The 18,124-nt window shown below is 42.6% G+C and overlaps 1 protein-coding gene across 1 annotated transcript; it reads left to right on the forward strand.

Annotated features, from left to right (window-relative positions):
* The first annotated feature begins 15,334 nt into the window (after nucleotides 1–15,334).
* On the forward strand, nucleotides 15,335–17,848 carry LOC135933981 (uncharacterized). Its single transcript, XM_065475469.1, has 4 exons — nucleotides 15,335–15,833; nucleotides 16,331–16,800; nucleotides 17,446–17,514; nucleotides 17,756–17,848. Exons 1-4 carry the CDS (start codon nucleotides 15,392–15,394, stop codon nucleotides 17,846–17,848), a joined length of 1,074 nt encoding a protein of 357 aa, XP_065331541.1. The 5' UTR covers nucleotides 15,335–15,391.
* The last annotated feature ends 276 nt before the right edge of the window (nucleotides 17,849–18,124 follow it).

Below are 18,124 nucleotides of genomic sequence, written 5' to 3' on the forward strand. Positions count from 1 at the left end.
AATTAATGGCGCCGACCGAATTTATTGCCCTTTGACGCGGCATCCGCTGCATGTATGAAAGCACCCGATCCGCGTGCCGACCCGAAAGCAGGCACACTGACCCACCCGCCGACGCAATCGATCTGCCAGCACCTTGAAATATGCGCCGCCAGCCGTTTTTAAAGAAAATACGTAACACATTTTCAATTTAATGGCCTTTCACATTTAATCAGGTCAAATAAACTTGCTAAAAATTAAGGATTTTTGTTTTAAATTGAATTAATGAATTGATTCGCTCTGCGCCGATTTTCTAAAGATGTTTACTTCAGCTCAAATTTTTTTTCCAAAATTAACAACATACGTTTTGAGCGTGTTGTAATAATTGATGAATCCTTTTTACCGGTCAACACGTGGAGGGATAAATTTCGATTCTTCCTTAATTGCGGTGTACTCGACACGACGTGCAAGCCAACCGTGTAATTACGTCCGAAGCTGTGCATTAATACGAAACTGGGTGCCACGTGTGTGTTTGTGAACGGGTGTATAACAAGTATATGCAACCAGCGTGTCAATCAAGCCAAGCCGGTTGCCTACCCAACCAATTTGTGTGTGATGGCCTAATGGGAGCAGGAGAATTGGTTGCAACAGAGAGAGAGATGGTGCTCACTCAGCAACTAATTCATAACAACAATGGCAGCATTGTGGCGGATTTTAGCATCCTAATTCATTATTCAAAACATCCACCACTGTAAAAACGAACAAACGAATTCGTATTTCAAGAACGGATTCAGGCAACGCGCAGTTATGGCGGGAAAGTTACAAAAGTAAAATTAAATTGGCTTGGAAAATTAATTTATCATGGAAATGCCTTCAGCACAATGAATATTTTTGTTGTTTTTTCTTTACTAACAGCTGATTTTAGCCCGGTAATTGGCAAATCGACCGTTAGATGGCACATCAGGCCAATGGAAATGTAACAAAATTCGCGGGAATGAAATTATCAGGTCGGCACGCCCCTTTTTTGACCCTTCTGATTAGCCGCAGGACTGTCTCCTGATTGGCTCCCAATATTTCGACGCCATATTTAATTCTGACCGGCGGGAAACCAACACAGATCGCATCCCAGTCCCTGGTGGGAATCACGACTGCGCAGAAGGTTTTAATTTGGATCGCACATGCGCAGTGATGAGTTTCAGCCTTCCTGTGAGATTAAAAAGCGATCTGAACATACTGCGCATGCTTAAGATGCGCACAAGTCAACTGCGCAGCTTCTAAATATGCGAATTATTCAAGCCGACTGATTTAACCTGGCCCTTTGTGGGTTCTTCTCGAATGATTTGAATTTCAATCCGACCAAACGGTGGTTTGATTGATTGATTGATGCCACGCGTGGAATGTGTGATCGCACATACGGAAAACTAAGAATTCACAAAACGAATCTACGCGGCTTCAGACGTCACACTTCTTTCACCTTTTCTTCCGACAGGCACGACACCTTATTGTTAGACACACGCACATGCTAGAATATGTTGTTATTGTTTTATATATTATTTTGATGCGTGCAAGAGAGCTCGGAAAAGATTAAACCGAATAGCTGACGACGAGAGAAAGGTGCCTGCGAACTCACTTGATTAAATATTTTCTACGTGTCGGGCATAGGTGCGCCGGCTGCACCCACGGCTCGCTTTTTCCGTCTTGTGTGTGCACATGAATATTCATACGCGCCACCAGCCAGCCAGCCAGAACTATACACATGTGATGTGTGTCACCGTTGGAGGCGAATATTTCGAGCGCCGCGTGCAACAATTTTGGAAAAGTCGGCACACGCATTCCGTCAACATGGTGCCGGCGCGCCTGCCTATATTAAATTCCGGCTTATGAAATCGCATCTAGAGTTTTTTGTTCCTGTTCTTTGGTTTATTCGTTCGAATGGTATGTACGCCAATGTAAAGAGGAATTCTGACGTGTTCGACACTATTTTCCGTGCTTTCCCTCACCAGTGAGAACCAGTCATGCAACTTTTTAAATATATTACAATACTTTTAAAGGTTCTCTAAGGGCCAGTTGAAATTTTCAGACAAATTTTGTGAGGAAATCGTAAATTTGAGAAAAATTTGCTCAATAGGAAAAAACTGGAAATTTTCACAGCTTTCTGAATTTAGTCAGTTTTTGACGCTACTATCAACTGGTGAATTTTAATGAGGCCAAACATAGACCCCTTTCGAAATGCTGCAATTTTTGAAAAAATAAAAAATAACTGTTAAGACTCAAAAGTACTATTTTTTATCTTCTCGCAATTAAATTTCCATAATTGTCTCACCCCAGAAGCAATTAATTTTCCTTTTGCTCAGAAATGAGGGCGTAACTTGTAAAATTCGAAAAATTGGATTTGGGGACACTTGTGGTCAGAAGTTTAAGAAAAAAAATGGTCAATTAGGGATAACTTTTAATGCTATATCATTTTTTAAAATCACTATCATTCCAATTCACTCGAATGCCCTGCCATCATTTGTTTTTGCATTTTTATTTGAGTATTTATGACGACCTTGCTTTTTATCCGCTATTTGCGGCTCTGATCAAGATTCCTGCCGTGTTTATTGATTAGAGCTGTCCTCCTTTTATTTATTCTCGTCATGGAGACGCGATTTTTCCCTCTTACTCGGTCGGCCGGCAAATCCAGAGAGCGACAGCTGAAAAAGTGGCAATCAATAGCCAGCAAGAGAAAGAGGAGCACAGGACTAACCTAATTCCTGGGCCAACAAGGTGCGGGTGAGCGGGCGGACGCGTTTCTTTCTCCCTTTCTCTCACTCCACTTGGACGGGAGGGAATTTTTTAGCAAAAGAGGCTGTATTTCGGGTGCTACACGTAAGACAACAAAACTCCACTTTCACTGGCCATTGACTTTTATTCGGCTCGCTCGGGCCCTCCACCTGGGGACTCGTAAGATTTTGCGGCCGTTTTCGTTTTGTGTCAGTGTATAAAAAGTTAATAACGTGCGCGCCTGCATGATTTAGTGTGATGGGCGCTGTTAGCAGCTCGCGAAATTTGAATTGCGCCTCGCCAGCCAGCCGAGCGGCATTGATGGATGACGACGGGCCAAAGTTTTTCGTGTTATGATAAACTTTGATCGCACCTCGCGCGCGCGCGTGTACTTTTTAATCTAGCCGGCGCCTCTCGCCAACTTCCAGCACTGCAAAAATAAAATAATATGAAAAATTAATTCACCTGCTGCAAGTTTTATCCGCATTTCTGCATTATTCATGTCCGCAATTTATAGCGTGCGGTGTAAGTTTGGTTGGTTTCTCTTTGCCGAGAATAAGCGCAAAGTTTCGCTTGTAAAGTGGCATGAATTTAACATCAAATTTAGGTAATTTACGTTCAAAGCTCTACTTCCACACTTCCATCGGTAATTATAATCTAAACAGTGCGAATCACTTTCAAAACATACGCTAAATAGTTTTTAACTTTGTTAAATTTAATTTTGTAAACAAAATTTCTAAACAGTGGGGCCGGGTTCACGCAACGCGCAGATATGGCGTCTGGTAGAGTACGGCGGGAAACTTACAAACGTATAATGAATATGGCTTGGGAAATTTATCATGAAAATGCCTTCAGCACGGAATATTTTGGCGGTAATTGGCGAATCGACCATTAGATAGCACGTCAGGCTAATGGAAATGTAACAAAATACGCGGGAATGAAATTATTAGGTCGGCACGCCTCTTTTTTGACGCTTCTCATTGGCCGCTGGACTGTCTCCTGATTGGCCTCCATTATTTCGACATCATATTGACTTCTGACCATCGGGAACCAACACAGATCGCAACCCGGGCCTCCGGTGGGAATTTCGACTGCGCAGAAGGTTCAAATCATAGTCACGCATGCGCAGGGATAAGTTTCAGCCTCCCTGTCAGATTTAGAAGCGATTTAAACACACTGCGCATGCTTTAGATGCGCATACGTTTACTGCGCAGCTTCAAAATGGGCGAATATTCAAACAACTTTAAATTTCGACACCATATTGACTTCTGACCGGCGGAAACTAACACAGATTGCAATCCGGACCCCGTTGGGTCTCACAAAAAATAAAGAAATGTATTAAATAATTAATTATTAATGAACTGCCACTACCTTAACCACATGGTCGCTTGAAAATTGAGTTTTGTCATTCCTCCGCCTGCATGCCTCACGTCACGGCGAGCGAAATGCAGCAGAGGTGTCTGTGAGCCTGTGCGGTGGCATCGGCAGAAAAGCAGCGAGGATGCATCTGGCGCGATTCCCGCAGGAATCCGTTGTTAATTAGCAGTGCCGTGCTCTCTGCCGTCTGCTGGCGATGACTTATTTGGTGCACCCTGGCTGAGTTGCTAATTGCGCGAGTGTCTATCAGAGGGGCCGGGCCGGGCCGGTTTCCAGTCTCAAGAACAGAGAGAGAGAGCAGCCCGCCGCTTAATTAGATAGTTCATCGGCGTTGATTGCATCACGTGCACCGCGCGCCCGCCCGACTAGACGCAAATGAGGCGTGCGCGCTAATTAGCCCGTCTGTTCAAACAACTTTAGCGCATTTTTGCGCACATCTACAACAACCTCCTTTTTCGCTAAGCTCTACGGCAAACACTCTAATGCCGTAACATCGCATTTGCATGATTATGGAAAAAAGTTTCAGCCGTGTTATTACGGTATTTGCCGGAAATTCGGATTTTAGACCTAAGCTTTTCTGTTAAAAGGGCAAAGAGCAGATTTAAATGGGACAAAGAGTCTCGGCAGGTGTGGCTTTAAAATTCACCGGGGGCCGGATTCGGCGGATTCACGCGACGCGCAGATGTATATGGCGGGAAAGTTACAAATGAAATTCGCTTGGTAAATTTATCGTGAAAATACCGTCAGCCCAATGAATATATTTGTTGTTATTTCTTTACTAACAGCTGATTAGCCCGGTAATTGGCGAATCGACCGGGCGAATGGAAATGTAACAAAATACGCGGGAACGAAATTACTAGGTGGGCACGCCTCTTTTTTGACCCTTCTGATTGGCCGCTGGACCGTCTCCTGATTTGCCTCCATTATTTCGACATCATATTGACTTCTGACCGGCAAAGAACCAACACAGATCGCAACCTGGACCCCGGTGGGAATTACGACTGCGCAGAAGGTTCAAATCATGGTCACGCATGCGCAGGGATGAGCTTCAGCCTCCTATTCAGATTAAGAAGCGATTTAAACACACTGCGCATGCTTTCTCAGTCTGTCTCCTGATTGGCCTTCATCATTTCGACGCCATATTGACTTTTTTGACCGGCGGGAACCAACAGAGATCGAAACTCGTCCCCCGGTGCCAATTTATCACTTCTACTGTGAATTGTTCTCAGATTTAGTGAAAAAACACGCCCATCCATGCATGAGGCCCCAAGTGAGCAGCCTTTTTATCATCAGATTAAAATAATTAATGCTGCCTCTTTCACGTGTGTTCTCGCTTTGAGAGGTGGACAAAGTCGGACGGAAACGCGGCCAACGCCAGTTGCTGAGCGTTATATTCAGAATATATGAAAGTTATAGAGCTGCGCACCAACAGTTTCTCGAGCGCAACCAAGCGCCTAAAAGCCGGTGCTGGGAAATAAGCGGGCCCAACAGTTGGCGCGGTGCTGTGCGTGGAAAAATTAAATTTTCAAAAGGCACCCACCCAGAGCAGCCTTTCTCATTATGCACGCGGCAAAAAAGACGGAAACAAACTAAAAGCAGGAAGGCATTATTCGTTGCCAGCGCACACCGCTCAATTTGCCTCAAGTCCGACGACAACCCCGAATTCTGCACTTGACTCCGGCCAAAGCATGTTTACTTGAGCTGTTTGACGGAGAAATCGTTAAGGAAATCCCGGGAAATGTAGAAAATTTGATTGTTGGTGGGAATTTCATGAGCCATTAGAAGAATACCTTCCGCGCCGCACAGGAACATAATTTACAGTTTAAAAAATCAATAGGTAGCGCTGTAAATTCTCGAGAAAATCTGCTGAAAAGAAAGAGTCACATTTTCAGATAGATCTCGATCAGAGGATTCTAAATCGTGTGAGGAAACATGGTCAAGCGCTGGAAATTCCGGAGAAAAATGACAAAAAACCATCTGACTGGCCAGCGTCCAGAAATTTTCATACAAATTTTGTGCGGAAATAATAAATTGAGAACAATTTAATAGGAAAAAAACTGGAAATTTAATCAGCTGTTTGAATTTAGTCAGTTTTTGACGCTAATATCAACTGGTGAATTTTCATGAGGCCAAACACACACCCCTTTCAAAAACCTGCAATTTTTTAAAACATAAAAAATTACTTTAAAGACTGAAAAGTACTATTTTTGGGAATATTTGGTCAGAAATGAATGAAAAAATGGTTGGTTACGGTTAAATATACCTGCAATATTATTTTTAAAATAAAAAATCACTATTATCCCACTTTAAATTGCCGTAAAAGAAATAATGTAAAGAAAACAAGTACATCCAAGTACAAAGAAGGCTGTTGAAAGCGCAACAGCGTGCCTATAGTACATATCAAAAGTCACTCTTGACAATAAGAGAGAGAGAGAAGTGCTTTGAATTAATGCAAGTCGCCCAAGGCCGGCTCTCCGCGGGAGAATGCAAGCAGCGCGCCAGCCGGATCGGAGTTTCATAAATCTTGCTCGCTAATGGTGCAACAAGCTTCCGTCGGTCCTCGGTCCGTTTTCAGCGGCTCTGCAAATTAATGTCAGCAGCTTTTGCTTTATATGCCCGCTCGGCCCTCATGATTTCTTGGCTGAATTATTCAATAGTTGGAATGCAGCAAGCATCCGCACTGGCCCCACCGCGTCTTGGGAGTTTGACCCAATTTGGACCGAAGAGTCGGAGAGTCGGACGCTCGCTGAGCAAAAGTTAGCCGACAATTAGCGTCTTCCGCTCCAGCGCCACTTCCTCCCGGTCTTTTGTCACACCAGCCTCGATCGCATTTGCATTCCTCGTTCCCGACGGAGAACCGTTAGCGCTGTCAAATTAATTTAGCCTGATTGCGACACTATCGCTCGATTGAATTATTCACTCAAGGGGAAGTTAAAAATATATAAATGTTGACTTAAGAAGGTGGAAATTAACGTTAACACTCTAATTTAACCCTTTCATGGTTATTTAGAATGGAAATGATTTTAAAATTGTAAAATATTTCCAGAGTTGGAAGTGACAATTTTCCATTAGCTTTTAATCCGATTTAAAAACTGTAAAAACTGCTCAACACAATTTAATGCATCGGCCGAGGTGGTTTTTGGTCCTGGAATTCAATAGATGGTGAAATTCCAAGTTTGAATCTCGGGAATGGGGGCGTTCCCTATTTTTTCGTTATCTAGAAATCCCCGAAAAACGAATTCTAAACTGTAACTCTTGACTGCGCGTTGAAATTGTTACTGCTCAACCTAGTTTTCGATCCCGAACAAGATTATAATTGACGTAAAATTCGCAGGTCCATGTTCAAGGTTCGTGACCTTTTCTTGAAAATTCAAAATTAAGGGATGATAGACCCCTTCGATTTTTACGGGGTTCATCACTGAAATGTAGCCCGTGAAATTCTGCACAAGCACACCAAGTTTCATAGGTGCAATCGTAACAGTTTTGCTGTAATTAAAATTTGAAAATAAAAAAACCGGCATGAGGCCGCTCGACCGCGCATGCGCAGTTCGCCTCTCGTTCGTCAAGTATATTCTTTCGCATTTTATTTGCTTAATAGTAACATCAAGAGGACCTAAGGTAGACCTATGAAGGCCGAAATCGACCTTCAGGGTCTGTCCCTGACGTGACCCTGAGATACAAAATTTCGAAAATTTCCAATTTCGTCGAACTTAGTGTCTTTTCATATGTTTTCACTGCTGTAAAGCTCAAATAAATAGCCAAAACTGCCGAATGACAATCCTGAAACCAATCCTTGAAGTAAAATTGATAGCCAATAATCCTGACGTGAAGTTAAAAATGCTAAAAGTTAGAAATCTTTAATTTATGATACGATTTTTCTGTTTTGCGCACATGAAGGTCTAACCGAGTGTTGAAAATAAACGAAAAAAATTGTTGAAAACAATAGTTTTTAATTTTTACAAGTAGTTTAACTGTTACCGCATTTAATAACATTATTTTCATTTCGATTCCTCTCGTCGAGATCTGTCCAAGAATGTACGAAACATTTTAGGGAAACTCTTTGTTGTGAAATAAAATAGATTTCAAGTGAGGAGACAGCCCTCAACGTTGTAGCGGATTTTCTAAAAAAATTTAGCGTCAATTTTGGCTTCAACTGGATCCCAAGGGATGAGTTCAAGCTTTGGCAACAGGGATTTCCAGGATTTTGCAGTATAATTCCTCTTTAATTACTTAAATTCTAAAAACAAAACAAATGTGCTTAAAAAATAATCAATCTGCTATTGAATCTGGCTCAACTGCCACGCGTTGAATAGGCGATCAGTCGAAATTAATTTTCCACACTTTACTACCCATCTCATTTGTTTGACGTTTCAGATTCAGTTTACGTGTGCAGACCAACGAAAAGCAAAGGATTCCAATCACGCGCCTCATCGACGCTGAAAGCAAATTAACGTGGTGGCCTCGGACGAATAATTCGCCGATTTTATGGACAAGTGGTGGATGGAAATTGAAAAGCCGCACACGGTGTGTCGGCGAGCCGAGTTAATTCGCGCGCAGCAGCCGGCTGCTGGACTGCTGGTCCAGGAAACTAGCAGAGAGATAAGTGTGGCGCGCGCGCGGCGGGTATCGGCCGCTCATCGCGTATTCTGCTCGCATTCGACGCGGCGCGCATTAACTTTATATGCATTGCGTGGCGAACCGAGCGTTAAGCACCTTTTTTCCGCATTCGCTGCACAGCCGACGCATATTTCTGCCTTTCCACGCGCCGGCCGGCCGGCCGACGGGCGACAAAGCCCCGCGGCACCGCTTATTTGCGGCTCTTATTCACTTCCTCCTCCGCCAGATTTCCGAGTTGCTTTGCTCTCACAGCCCGCGTGACAGCGCTCGCATAAAATATTCCCCAGCGAAAACGGGTTTTTTAAGACGCAAACTTTGCTCAACCCTGACGAGAAATGAGCAAGTTTTGAGAGAAACGCTGAACTTATTAGATCAACATCAAATTTTAGATTAATCCAAATCCGGATTTTGATTATTTAAATAATTAATTAAAAAGTTTATAGATTACTGCTTGGCACTTGGCAGGAAGGAAATGGTTAAATATAAGTTGATTCGTTTAATCTCTTCCTCAATCGTGCATTTAAATACAGTGAAAATGAAAACTGTGACAAGTAAATCAACAACAAAAAGCTCTGGGTCTTTTTTAAAGTCCTTAAAGAGTTGATTAGCCATTTCTGGATGAATTTTCATTGCTTCTAACGTAATTTTCAAATGTTTCTGATACTTAAAATTAAAATTAAGTGAAATTAGGCCACCTCGTGTATCAAAGCGAAAGCGGGAAAGTGTGGGACACGCCCCCTTTGTTGGTTTTCGCCAGTTTTCTGCGAAATTTCCATCGCTTGACCATATTTTCTCACATGATTTGGAATCATCTCGTCGAGATCTATCTAACAGTGTTAATTTTTCTTTGAGAAAATGCAAAAATTCAGTAAAAATCGTAGTTGCAAAATTCCTTTGGGAATTCCACCAACTTTTTCAGTCATTCCAATAAGGCAAAATCATAGACAAGCAGATAAATTTTTCAGCCCCAAATAAATATTAGTTTCAAATAAAAACTCGGTGATACACGCATGCTTCATCAGCTAGAAAATCACTTTGAAACGTTCTGTGGAAACTGTGCAAACAATAATTCAAACTGACCAGCCAATAAATACGACCAGATCGATTTTGAGTAAATTTTGCATGGAGCATTTTGTTTGGAAAACAAACTACAAAAAATGGTGACTGCGGTATATGTATATAGTTGTGGAATAAAAAAGGCGGTGAACAAGAGGCACTCCAGCGTCGGCGGCGGTTGTGAAATTTAATTCTTTATTCACGGGCGCTCTCTCTCTCTCACACATTTCGGGCGGCTCTCTCTTTCTCTCTGCTCTCCTCCAATCGATATAAATGATACTAGATACGGCCGATCGCATTTTTCGCTCTCTCTCAATCTGATACCGCGTGCGAGAGCGATAAAAAGCGAGAGAAACGAGTCTTAATACACTCTGCTGCAGCGAAAGAGGAAAGAGAGCGCCAGGGCTTTGTCTCTCGCGTTCGCAGAAGGGAAAAACGAGCGCGATGGCTTTATTTTGCAGGCGCGGAAGGAGGAAGCAGCAGCAAAAAATTCGAATACCTCTCTTTGGTCCTGGTCTGCGAGCGAACTCCACTAAGAGGATCAGACGTGGTTAATTTTTATGTGCCACTGGGACTCGCCGGGCTCGATTGACAGCGGCTATTTGTTGCGCGGCCCTTGCCTTCGACAAAGGACGCGTGCTTTTTCTCGTCGATCAAATTTCGCCGCAAGTACTCCGCCTAATGGCTTTCTCATCAAATCGTTACTGCTGTGCTTTTTCCTGCTCTTATCGAATCATCCCTTAATTAAAACTGCCATTTTTTATGAACCAAAAGAGCTCCAATTTTTCTTCTTCTAAATATTCGCTTATCAGACGCTTTAAACTATGAAATTTTCTCTACAACATTGTGCCGTGCGTTTTCCTTTATTTTTGTCATAAAAATTTGGCCGACAGTGCAAGTTTCGCCAATTTGTATGCAAAAAAGGCGGCCGCCTGTCGAATTTCAAACTGCATAGCAGCAGGAGGCCTCGGGTTGTAAAATAAAGTGACTCGAGAGCGGTTGCTTTTCATCAAAACTTTTTCATCACATTAGTGGCCTGGCCGCGTTGCTGGGGTGGGCCTTCTCTCTGTGTGTGGACACAGCACTTGACGGGCGTTTGCTGTTTTTAATATTGTGTGTGCGCGCCTCTCGGCGAAATTGGTTTTATCGACTCTCTGTTGCCACCGCTGACATGTTAAACTGAGTCTTTCGCGACTCAAAAGTGTCACGAACACCTCGCCGAGTATGAGCTGCGCACTTTGGCCTTTGAACAAGTATAATAATTGGTGGTTTCGCCTCCTAAAGAATCCAAAACGTGTGGGCTAGTGCTTTGCGCGGGTACAAATTTTCAACCCAAACCCGCACCGAACCCGCTTATATTTCGTACCGCACCCAAACTGCACCCATATCTTTTTTCAAAATTTGAACCCGCACCCGCACCAAACCGCACTACGCCAACCCGCACCCGCAATCCGCCATATTGGATTTGCAAAATCTGGACCCGCACCCGCGGGTTTGGTGCGGGTTGGTAAAAAACCCTTGTTTTTCGAGGTTGGTAAAAAACGATGGTTGGCCAAATCTGGACTTCTAATCATCCGAATTTCAAAAACCACATACCGTTAGACTCCTCTCGACATCTCTAAGTGCACTAAAGGGGTATAATTCGATTTCATATTTTATTTTATAATTGCGACAAGATTTTTAGTGCAGAATTCGAGATTTGGAGCTCATCAAGCATTTTATTGCACCCGTATCTCGATAAAAAAAAACTTTGTGCACCCGAATCTCGGGTTGTGGAGGTCCTATTTACAAAAAATAAGTTCCGTTTGACCGTCTTGAAGTGAACTAAGTAATTTAATGGATTTGAAGAAAACAATCAATCTTTAACGTCATGCTATGGTGTTGAAACAAACGAAAAATTCTAAATTTCAAGTTATTGAGGGGGTTAAAGAGGGGTTAGGTGTTGGTGGGTCTCGTACCCCTTTAGTGCACTTAGAGACGTCAAGAGGAGTCTTACGGTATGCGGTTTTTAAAATTCGGATGATTAGAAGTCGAGATTAGGTGAATCATCGTTTTTTACCAACCTCGAAAAACAAGGGTTTTCGAAGTTTTCATTTTTTATTAAAAAAATGAGACAAAACGCCATTCCAAATTTTAACGTTTTTAGCTTCATTTTTTGTGCTCTACAAAATGGCAATGAAATTTGTTTCTTAATATTCATTTTCAAATTTGAATTTAAAATAAAAAACTAATTTTCGTGACCTTGACCTTTGACCTACCACTTTGAGGTCAATATAAAAGTTGATTGCCTTGTTAAGACGAGTTTACGGTTTTTTTAATTTTTGTCCTAGGACCACCCTGAGCAAAGTTATGAAGTACTCAAATTTCCCATATTTTGACCTTTGAACGCCCACAAACCCCGCAAAAATTGGAAAGTCGGGGTTTTTTCAACTGTTTTTTCGGTCAATTAGGGCGAAGCTAACGCAAAAAAATTTCATCAAAATCCATTGACCCCTGGACAACAATTTGTTGAGTTCAGAGATTGTGGCACAATTACATAAAAGTTGCGGGTTTGCCGAGTCAACCCGCACCCGCACCAAACCGCACTACGCCAACCCGCACCCGCAATCCGCCATATTGGATTTGCAAAATCTGTACCCGCACCCGCGGGTTTGGTGCGGGTTTTGCGGGTTCAACCCTCAAACCCGCGACCCGCGCAAAGCACTAGTGTGGGCGCCAAATCTACCCTTGGAATACAATGAGGCTAATTTTTGCGACATCAGGTGAATTCCTCGAAAAAAAAAACCGCCAGGACAAAACACAACCCTTTTATGAATGAATAATTTATTAAAAATGAGAGTACAGTAACAGACATATATTTAAAAACAATAAAAGCAGACTTTCACATTGAATGTATTTAATGATATTTAAAAAATTGGAAAATTGCAATTGACAATTACCAAAATTACAATTCTCGTTAGTCACAATTGGTGTGATACAAATTGTTTTTACAAATTAAAAAATGGAAAGCCATGGCAGGCGTGTCGTGTAAAAAAGGCCGACTTCCAGCAGTTCTGGTCAACAATTGTAAGGGTGACAAAAAATTCAGGAACCGTTTGGGACGTTCAAAAAAGCTGATTTTGAATTGATTTATTAAAAATTTCTGTTCAAGAGAGAAATCATTATTACGCAGAAAATCCACAAAGAAGTTCGAGCCCAGCGGAGGCAGAATTCAAGCGACGCGCAAAGATGGCGTCCGGTGGATTATGGCGCGAAAAAACGGTCACATGAAAATGCGCGAAAAGAACCAAGTTTTTGTCAATATTGTGACATAATTTGCATTACTCTTAACTAATCGTGTCTTTTGGATCGTAAAAATAAACTCTTGACACTCGTACGGCAATCCAAAGAGAGCTTTTTGCTTCCCACACTCAGACGCCATCTTGGATCTGCGCAGTGCGAACCAATTTTCATATATCGCTCATCTGGCCCCCGCTGCATGAATTTAGACAAAATCTATATTCTACTAATTCTAAATTTTAGAAATAAAGGTCAGTGGCTAAAACAAATAATCTCTTATGAGAATTAAATGCTGGTGAAAGACAAAAATAATTATTAATCCTTTTCCACGTAACTGCGGATATAGATAAGCTCTATGGGCTGCATCGTGGGTATATTCATTAAAACAGATTATTATCGCATGCGCGCTCGAACAAAACATCGAATTCCTTTTATACGTTCGCGCACCGACGCCTGCAGTGAATAGAGGTTTTTCGCTGGAACATGGCTGGCTTACGAGTGCCAAGAGGAAATAATTATGACGGAGCATAAAAGCAGGCCAATTGAAAGGGCCATTCAAGTGTGGCCGTCCTCGCGCTGCACTACGGCAATTCTGATTATGTGGCCATGGCAGTCGCACAATTTCCTCTGCTGCCGATCAAACGAACGGCGTGCGTATGCCCTCTCGCCGCCGGAAACGTGTCTGCTCTCTGCTGGCACAGTTTGTGAGGTGCAGCACGCGGCCAACACACAAACAAAAGACCAGGTTTTCTCTTCAGTGTAGGAGCGAGGGTAATTATCATTGCTAGTTCACGGCCCAGGGCTTCATAAATCTCTATTCATTTCGGAACAAAAGGTACACCGGAATTTTGAGCATTATAATTCGAATAAAATGGAGCTGAAAATTATTGTTCTCCAACGATTACATATGTTCATCTGGAAGAAAAAACACATTGTCATTTACAACGGGGGCCAGGTTGCGATCTGTGTTGGTTCCCGCCGGTCAGAAGTCAATATGGCGTCGAAATAATGGAGGCCAATCGGAAGACAGTCCAGCGGCCAATCAGAAGCGTCGAAAAAGAGGCGTGCCGACCTAATAATTTCATTCCCGCGTATTTTGTTACATTTCCATTAACCTGGTGTGCCATCTAACGGTCGATTCGCCACTTACCGGGCTAATCAGCTGTTAGAAAAGAAATAACAGCGCGAATCCCCGGTGGACATTAAGTTTAATTTTTTAAATAACTCTCTGAATGGCAATTGGCAATAAATTGATTAGTGCAATATTGATTTATCAACCCCCATTTCCCAGCCACGAGGACATGCCATAGAAACTGATGACCACTTAGTTAACAGTTCATTTTCCACTCGCTGGACGAGTGGACGCCCGAGTGCCCCGAGTGATTGCAAGCTATGCACCGCGCAGAGCACGTCTGTCGTGCCGGTTGCATCGTCCAGCCATCATGCCATTCATTTTTCAACAACTATATGACGAGATTTGTCATTATAGACGACTTTGCCATTTTCCGATACTTAAATCGAAGAGCTAAAAGCGTGATAGTTCTAAGTAAGTGCTCCAATTGGATTTACAAGCTTGCGAGGTCAGAAAAAGCAGCGACTAATTCCCACAGTGCAGCCGCGCAGATGCGATATTTCGCAAGACCGACTTTCTCGTCGACAAATTGGATTTTTATCCCAGACTCAATCGCGAATCCAATCCGATAAATAATTGGACACAGTCAATAAAACACCCCCAGCAGTAGTCTTCTTCTCTAATTGCTGCGAATTCTTGTAATCATTAGACGCAATTACGGGAATAATCATCAACCTCGAAGATTTATTTCTAGAAGTAAAAATCACAGAGAAAAGCAGCGGGGGCCAGCTGTGCGATAAAATTGGTTCGCACTGCGCAGATCCAAGATGGCGTCTGAATGTGGGAAGCAAAACGCTCTCTTTGGATTGCCGGACGATTGTCAAGAGTTTGTTTTTACGATCCAAAAGACACAATTAGTACAACTAATGGAAATTATGTCACAATATTGACGAAAATTCGGTTCTTTTCGCGCCATTCTCCACCGGATGCCATATCTGCGCGTTGCATGAAACTGGCCCCCGCTGATCCCAACAGCAAGTGTTGTAAATTCGACAGTAAAAAACGAAAAATATAATTTCTGTACTTTTGTTGGCGAAATTGTATGCTGACGCGCTGCACGTTCTATTCTGTGTGCAGACTCCACTTTGGCGAATCAATAAAGCCGCAGCAATCTAGCTAATGGAATGGGAAAATTGCTGATAATTGGCGCGTTCCGCTCGTTTTAGCGCCACAATTGCACTCGCGCCAACTATGTCCTTGCTCAAGGTGGTGCAGCCGCTGTTCTGGTTCTCGAAGCCGCTCGGCGTCCTGCCGCTCACCTTCCGCGACGGACGCTTCCTGGTCAGCAAACTCAGCCTGCTGTACACCGCGTGCGGCGTCGCGTGCTTCGTGATCGGCGGCTACGGCAGAACGCTGAAAAATACTCTGAAACTGTTCTCCAAACCGATCGAAGGGAACGAAATCCTGACGTTTGTGTCCAGCAGCATTGTCAACATTTTCGGACTCTTGAACATTTACTACTCGGTAGTATGCGCCAAGAAGCTGAGCCACATGTTCAACGAGTTGAACGTCTTGATGAGAAGCACGAGAAATTTGTCTTACATGGAGTCGGCCCTGATGGTGAAGACTATCGTGATTGTCCTGCAGATATTTGTCTTCTTCAACTACATGTTTATATCGATCCTCCAAACAGGTTTTGTTCCTTTTCGCAATTAAAGTGAATAGTTAATATTAATTATTCCTTTAAACTACTTAAAGACCGTCTTTGACGAAGATTCTGAGCACACCAATCGATTCTTGAGGGTCGAATTAGGTATAGTGGACATTTTTTCCGACCAAAAAGTCCAGCGCGATGTCCGAACTTTTTTCCCGCCAAAACAATTCGAGAAGTGCGCATGCGTCAGAGCTGGTTTGAGCACTTGCCTGTACGAATGACTTCTTTGTCAGATCCAGCCAGCACTAACGCATGCGCAGTTTTCGCATTCATATTGTTTTGGCGGGAAAATGAGTTCGCACGTCCCGCTGGACGTTTTGATCGGAAAAAACATCCAATTTACCTAATTCAACCCTGAAGAATCGATTTTTGTGCTCAGAAACTTCGTCAAACACGGTCCTTAAAGAAAATAAGAGTGACTAGACTAAAAAAACTATTTTGAACATGCAGTCTGAGTTGAAAGGAATTTTAAATAGGTCTGGATTACGTGGAGCTGTTCAAGGCGACGACGCGCATCCTCAGTTTGACCAGCATCACATGCATCAGCACCCATTTCTGCGCCTTGTGCCTCGTTCTGCGATCTCTGATCAAGTCAATGAACTCCGAGTTAGAGCAGACGCTGTCGTCGTGCTCGGCGAGTAACCTGCAGTCGGCGGAAAAAACGCTCCACGTGCGAATGTTGCGATACAGATACGTGTACGCCAAGATCTTCGACGTCTGCTCCGACATGAACAATCTTTTCGGCATTTTCATCCTGCTCGCCCTGACGCAGTACAACATTTACATTCACGTGGAGGTGTTTGACATCGTCAGCTTGCTGATCGATTTCAACATTAAATCTAACAGCGAGTGGACCGTCGAGCACACCAGATCTCTCATTTGGGCTTTGGTCAACGTCATGAAGATCATGTCGCACTTTGTTTGCTGCTCGTTGGTCATCTCTGAGGTGCGTTTTATGGCAATTGTTTCAAAAGAAGATTTAATTCGCTAAATATTTCAAAGACAATCCATTGAAACACAGAAAAATATTCTTTACCAAATAATTAAAACGAATCGCTCTGATTAACCCTCTCCCTTTGGCGTTAATTTGTAGGAGTTCGGAAAAGTAATATGTCATTTAATTAGAATGATTAATTTAAGTAAATTTAAAAGGAGAAATAGCAATAATGTTCTAACTGTCTGGGGAAAATCACCACAAATTTAATGAGAAAAGATTTTTCGTGATATGGCGTGTTTCAGAATTATTACAGATGCTATAGTAAATTTGATAAGCCGAACATTTCCGCAAAGCGAACACACATCATTAATTTTTATTGCTCTAATAAAGTTCTGGCTTCTGCCCTAAGCTCTATTTCATGAAAACGGTAAGAAAAAAATACAAGCAAAGATGAAATGGTTAATTACACCTGGAACTTGAGTATTTTGCTTCAATAAATATTCTATCTGTTCATTAAATTTCAATAAAAATTATTTTTGCGTGTTCTTCTCGTTACCCACTTGCCGGCGCAATCAATTCCCGAGGGGAATTTCGCATCCTTAGCGTGCTCAAAAGTAAATTTTGCAAATCTTTAGAGACGCATTAATTTTACAGACGAAAAAGACCGGCACGATTTCGAGCAAGTATCTGGCCAGGCTGCCTCGCGGGGCTGCGCTCGAGTCGGTAAGTTGGAGAGAGAGTGCGAGAGTGCGGTGTGTGTGCGCTCCAGCCGTCGTTTCCAATAAACCACCAATTCTCTTTCAAGATTGATTGCTTCTCGAGAGCGGTGGCGGCAATGAAACTCGCCTTCTCCGCCAATGGCTTCTTCTCCATTGATTGGGAGATTCTATTTTCGGTTTGTAATATCCGTCAATTAGAGATTTATATATGTATGTCGCTTATTGCCCGCCGCATTTTTCCGCAGTCTGCCTCCGCGTGCACAGTCAACACGCTCATCCTCATTCAGTCGTACGTCAACAACCACCCAGACGCAGGCATCGTCACGGGCACCGAATGAAACTTCAGTAGAAAGAAGGATGAGACACTAAAAAACTATAACTATAAAATATTAAAAAGTGACACTCTACAAAGAATTTCAAAAGAACATTTTGATTACCAGATATATCATACATGTTTTGCATTGCTGTGCCTTTATGAGTCGAAAAAATAAAAAAAATGTTACAGTGGAATTAGTGTGACGATTTTATTTATTTAAGGTTTGGTTGCAGTTTTCATGGGGTTTTGCGGTTATGATGCGGTTGTGTGGTTAGGATGCGATTTGGTTACGGTTTTG

Source organism: Cloeon dipterum, chromosome 1 (assembly GCF_949628265.1).
Source record: "Cloeon dipterum chromosome 1, ieCloDipt1.1, whole genome shotgun sequence".
Classification (NCBI taxonomy): domain Eukaryota; kingdom Metazoa; phylum Arthropoda; class Insecta; order Ephemeroptera; family Baetidae; genus Cloeon; species Cloeon dipterum.